General features: G+C 43.0%; 1 protein-coding gene across 4 annotated transcripts in view; it reads left to right on the top strand.

The window, feature by feature from the left end:
- Window positions 1-6,000, top strand: part of STON2 (stonin 2) — a 153,063-nt gene that overhangs the window by 56,698 nt on the left and 90,365 nt on the right. For all 4 annotated transcript variants that reach the window (XM_024133173.3, XM_028496254.1, XM_028496255.1 and 1 more), the window contains one exon: window positions 4,167-4,361. In XM_024133173.3, coding sequence (XP_023988941.1) covers window positions 4,167-4,361 — 195 coding nt within the window. The remainder of the gene's footprint in view (window positions 1-4,166; window positions 4,362-6,000) is intronic.

Here is a 6,000-nt window from a genome sequence, read left to right as displayed (position 1 = left end):
GTATTTTTTGATTTCCTCTTTGATTTCTTCAGTGATCTCTTGATTATTAAGTAGGGTATTGTTTAGCCTCCATGTGTTTGTTTTTTTTACAGATTTTTTTCCTGTAATTGATATTTAGTCTTATAACATTGTGGTTGGAAAAGATACTTGGTATGATTTCAGTTTTCTTAAGTTTACCAGGGCTTGATTTGTGACCCAAGATTTGATCTATCCTGGAGAATGTTCCATGAGCACTTGAGAAGAAAGTGTATTCTGTTGATTTTGGATGGAATGTCCTGTTAATATCCATTAAGTCCATCTTGTTTAATGTATCATTTAAAGCTTGTGTTTTCTTATTTATTTTCATTTTGGATGATCTGTCCATTGGTGAAAGTGGGTTGTTAAAGTCCCCTAGTATGATTGTGTTACTGTCGATTTCCCCTCTTATGGCTGTTATCATTTACCTTATGTATTGAGGTGCTCCTATGTTGGGTGCGTAAATATTTACAATTGTTATATGTTCTTCTTGGATTGATCCCTTGATCATTATGTAGTGTCCTTCTTTGTCTCTTATAATAGTCTTTATTTTAAAGTCTATTTTGTCTGATATGAGTATTGCTACTCCAGCTTTCTTTGATTTCCATTTCGTCTGTAAAGGTTTTAATTTCTCCATTGAATCTGAATCAGATCCTTGCTGGGTAGAGTAATCTTGGTTGTAGGTTTTTCCCTTTCATCACTTGAAATATGTCCTGCCACTCCCTTTTGGCTTGCATAGTTTCTACTGAAAGATCAGCTGTTAACCTTATGGGGTTCCCTTGTATGTTGTTTGTTGTTTTTTCCTTGCTGCTTTTAATATTTTTTCTTTGTATTTTAATTTTTGATAGGTTGATTAATATGTGTCTTTGTGTGTTTCTCCTTGGATTTATCCTGTATGGGACTCTGTGCTTCCTGGACTTGACTATTTCCTTTCCCATATCAGGGAAGTTTTCAACTATAATCTCTTCACATATTTTCTCAGTCCCTTTCTTTTTCTCTTCTTCTTCTGGGACTGCTATAATTCAAATGTTGGTGCATTTAATGTTGTCCCAGAGGTCTCTGAGACTGTCCTCAATTCTTTTCATTCTTTTTTCTTTTTTTTTTCTGCGGTAGTTATTTCCAGTATTATATCTTCCAGGTCACTTATCCATTATTCCCCTATTGATTCCTCCTAGAGAATTTTTAATTTCGTGTTTTGTGTTGTTCATCATTGTTTGTTTCCTCTTTAGTTCTTCTAGGTCCTTGTTAAACATTTCTTGTATTTTTTCCACTCTATTTCCAAGATTTTGGATCATCTTTACTGTCATTACTCTGAATTCTTTTTCAGGTAGACTACGTATTTCCTCTTCATTTGTTTGGTCTTGTGAGTTTTTACCTTGCTCTTTCCTCTGCTGTGTAATCTTAACTTACTGTGTTTGGGGTCTCCTTTTCACAGGCTGCAGGTTCGTAGTTCCCATTGTTTTTGGTGTCTGCCCCCAGTGGGTGATGTTGGTTCAGTGGGTTGTGTAGGCTTCCTGGTGGAGGGGACTGGTGCCTGTGTTCTGGTGGATGAGGCTGGATCTTGTCTTTCTGGTGGGCAGGACCGCATCCAGTGGTGTGTTTTGGGGTGTCTGTGACCTTATGACTTTAGGCAGCCTCTCTGCTAATGGGTGCGGTTGTGTTCCTGTCTTGCTAGTTGTTTGGCATAGGGTGTCCAGCACTGTAGCTTGCTGGTCATTGAGTGGAGTTGGGTCTTAGCATTGAGATGGAGATCTCTGGGAGAGCTTTCGCCATTTGATATTACGTGAAGCCAGGAGGTCTCTGGTGGACCAGCGTCCTGAACTCGGCTCTCCCACTTCAGCGGCACAGGCCTGACACCCAGCTGGAGCACCAAGACCCTGTTCGCCACATGGCTGCCTGCAGCCCCAAGTCCCTGGGACGTAGCTCTGAGCGGCTCCCCAGAAGTTTATAAACATGTATACTCCTATATACATGGGAGGTACCCAGAAAAAATGAATAACTCCCTGAAATTGCCCAAGCCACCACCTTAAATAGTAGGTAAAGACAAAAGAGGATGTTGGGGGAGGGAATAGGCCAGTTTGGGTAAGTTACCAGGTTACCCTGGTAAACAAGGGTAAGGTTGTTATGCACATTTAAGTCCAGGCCTTCTCTGCTGATAAAGGGTCTCTAGAAATTTGGACCTCCTCCTATTCCTGGTACAGAAAGGGAGACACATTTACAAATGGAGATTTCCCTTATAAGTGTAAATGTCCTTTACAATAGGGTAACTTTAACTGAGTTTTCAGAGCTTCTCCCTCATCAGCTGTTTCTAAAAAATAATGAGACTAAAATAATCCTTATGCCAAAAAGGCATATTTTGGGGTAGCAAATCCTGCTCCCCTTCAGGGTAGAAGAGTGAACAATAATGAACCAAAATCCTTGCCCCCAAGGAACTTGAATTCTAGTGGGGAAGACATTGGATATATAGGATGTTAGACAGAGATAAGGTTAAGGAGAAATAAAGCAGAGAAGGGGACTTGCATCTGTGGAGGGAGTAGCTCAGGAGTACCTCACTGAGAAGGTGACATTTTTAAGGAAAACGGGGTGTGAGCCATAAGCATTCCAGATAGAGAAAAGATCTCTATGTTTTATAATTGCCTAAGAAAATAGAATGAAAATTCTCTGTAGTTTCATATTTACACCGTATCACAGATATTGCTATTTATTTATTCATTTTCCTCTTAAATCTCAGTATCTCTTCCTGTTTCTGAACCCAACACCATAATTTCGATTCTGCAGCCAGGAGGCCTGACTGACTCTATATGTTTTTGGACAAGCTACTTAACCTCTTTGAGTCTGTTACCCCCTGTGTAAAGGAAGACCACTGTCTAACTCTCAGGACCCATGGGCAAAATGACACAACATTTGTAAAAGTGTCTGACATTTCATGGGTACTCAATAATTGCTAGTTTCTTTCTTTTTTAAAAATTCTTCCTTCCCTGTCCACACTCTTTTCAGCACTTGTTTTCAGTACTTGTCAGTAAATTTGCAATAAGATTCGTACGCAACACGGTGGAGAAACCATGTGATAGGCAATTAACCAAAGACAAATTAGGAACATTAGGAAACTTGATTTTAAAAAAAGAAACTTTCCGAAGTGGTTTTTGCTGAATGTGGTGCTCAAGGTTACAGAGATAAAGCCAAGCCCTGTGCACTTCCCCCTTAAAGATATTTTTCATTGTATGCCAGGTCAGCAGTCCTAGTAGATCTCAATTTGTATATGTAACAGTCTACAGATTCTCCAGTTACAGTCAAACTCAAGGCAAGCAGAGACATATCACATTGATATGCAAATACATCTATATTCACATTCTTATCCCTTAATCCAACCTAGCTCTAATTTTGCAGTGCAAATTGGTAAGTTTTCTTGAGAGTGTTGGTGTGCCACTAAAAATGGAGGAAATGTAAGGTTAAGGGTGAAACTGCATGTAGTTTAGGTCTGAATGAAGCCGAAACCTAGGTTTAGAAATAAAAGTAGAGCCTAGGGACTTGGCAGGTGGAGCAGTGGTTAAGAATCTGCCTGCCAATGCAGGGGACACGGGTTCGAGCCCTGGTCTGGGGAGATCCCACATGCTGCAGAGCAACGAAGCCCGTGCGCCACAACTACCGAGCCTTAGAGTCCGTGCTCCGCAAGAAGAGAAGCCACCGCAATGAGAAGCCCGCGCACCGCAATGAAGATACTGACTCACTGTGGGGTCTCAGTCAATTAGTTTTCCCTGTCTATATCATGAGTGACACTTCTTTTTTTTTTTTTTTTGCGGTATGCGGGCCTCTCACTGCTGTGGCCTCTCCCGCTGCGGAGCACAGGCTCCGGACGCGCAGGCTCAGCGGCCATGGCTCACGGGCCCAGCCGCTCCGCGGCATGCGGGATCCTCCCAGACCGGGGCACGAACCCGTGCCTCCTGCATTGGCAGGCGGACTCTCAACCACTGCGCCACCAGGGAAGCCCCATGAGTGACACTTCTTGCCTTGTACGGCTGTTGAGATTTCATAGTGCTTGTGTTGTTTTAGTGCTTGTCTGACTTGCATAACATCAAAGTCAGACAAGCATTAAAGATTAACAAAGGACAACTGTTTATACTGTATGTTTTTGGTTTTCCATCTGTCCCCAGCCATATCGTTGACCATGCCCTGCTGGACGTGCCCTTCCTTCAACTCCCTGAGGAGATGCCCACTGCCCTCCGAGAGCAGCTGGTCCACACATTCTGAAGATGCCAGTAGTCCTAGTTTTGGGCCCTCGTACACAGACCTACAGCTCATCAGTGCTGAGGAGCAGAGTGGCCTGGCTTCCAGGGCCGACTCGACTGGTAAGATGGAGCCCCAAGCCAGAGGGCTCTGCAAATCACTTTTGGTGACCTGTTGCCACTCATCAAATCTCTGCAGCCAGCTTTGTTTGCAGAATGAGTTCAGGCATAGTCATGCAGTCACAAAGCTAGAATCCTGAGTGGTTCAAAATTGCACTGGGAAAAAACATGCACACAGATTGGCTGGTTGGTTGGCAGGTTATCAATACTGGGAAACCATTTGACAGTATATCTTAAGGGGTTGTTTTCTGACTGTTCTGTACAAGTACGGTTCCCTGTCAATTTATTTTCTCCTTGGTTAACTGAACTATGTGTAATATGCGCAAGGCTGACTCTTTCATCCTAACACCCACGCACCTTCCATGTTCAGCAAGAGGGAGGTTAGATTTAAGCAGAGGAAAAGTAAATGTTATGTGAAGTGGAATGAGAATCAGGATGCAGCCGCTGTGTCCAGAGTACAGATCATTTTGCAGTTGTTTTTTCTGTTATGCCTGGTTTGAGCTATGCACCAGTCTATAACATCCCATGTTCTCATTTATTACATTTCCGGTAGGTGTAGGGTGGAACACTGGCTGGCTTTGCAGGTAGAATATGGGCCTGTCAGCAAGCACTGTATTATGGGTTGGGTTTAGGGCAGCAATGGAAAGATGTTGTGTGTGGTTAGTGTTTTGGTTATTTGGCCCACGGGATTGCTTTCCTTTGAAAGTGATAGAGTTACTGATGGTTTCTCTGTGGAGGAATTTACCCAGTGTATCCAACAATATTTGTTTTTCCTTCTCAAAGGTGTGCTTTAGGAATTTGTCTCTGGATCATTTTTCAAATTTGGGTAACAATTGCCCTCATGGTGTGTGCTACTGGGAGGTTCTGCAAGTAGAAAGAGTGATCCCTCTTGCAGACTAAAGGGTTCAGACAGGATTTGGTTTGGTATTTGATAATATTGCAAGGAATCCTAGTTTATGATGGTCTCTCTCTCTCTCTCTTCACATGCCACAGTTCTTTATTGCATTTTGTTTGCACTGACACACTCAATTCTGGTTGATGCTGTGTGACGGATGATCTTGATCAGCAGCTGAAATATGCCCTCATACCCCCTCTCCACCCTGGGGAGCATTTCATGGTTGGGAAGTCACAAGCTGAGGTGGTGAGGAAGAGAGGCGGTGCTTGCCTCCCGTTTGTGTCTCCTTGCTCTCAACCTCTCTGCCAAGCCTTCCCGTGGAGGAGGCTAAGAGCACACAGACACTGGAGTCAGACTGCTCAGCTTCAGATCCTCCTTCTGCCATTGTGACCTTGGGCAAGATTCTTAGTATCTTTACGACTCAGTTTCCCCATCTGAAAAATGGCCGTAATAACAGTACTTACCTCAGCCAAATTATTACTCACTCCAAGTGGGACAGTTTATGTACAACAGCTTAACATAATGCCTGACACAGAATGAATGATCGTCAAGGATGTGATTTCTTCTCTCTCCTGCCCCAGGGTTCTTATTGCTTTAGAGAAGTGGAGGTGGACTCCTCACTGCAGCAAAAGTCAAGATCTCTAGGTTCAGGCTGTTTTTTTTGGTGACCTCTTTACTTAGGTGAAAATTGCTTTAATTCCTAGAGGTTCAAATGATGAAGATCAGAGTCCTAGCCTGAACCGGACA

Source organism: Physeter macrocephalus, chromosome 11 (assembly GCF_002837175.3).
Source record: "Physeter macrocephalus isolate SW-GA chromosome 11, ASM283717v5, whole genome shotgun sequence".
Classification (NCBI taxonomy): Eukaryota; Metazoa; Chordata; class Mammalia; order Artiodactyla; family Physeteridae; genus Physeter; species Physeter macrocephalus.
Note: the sequence above shows the minus strand (reverse complement) of the source record. Positions and strands in the feature narration are given on the sequence as shown.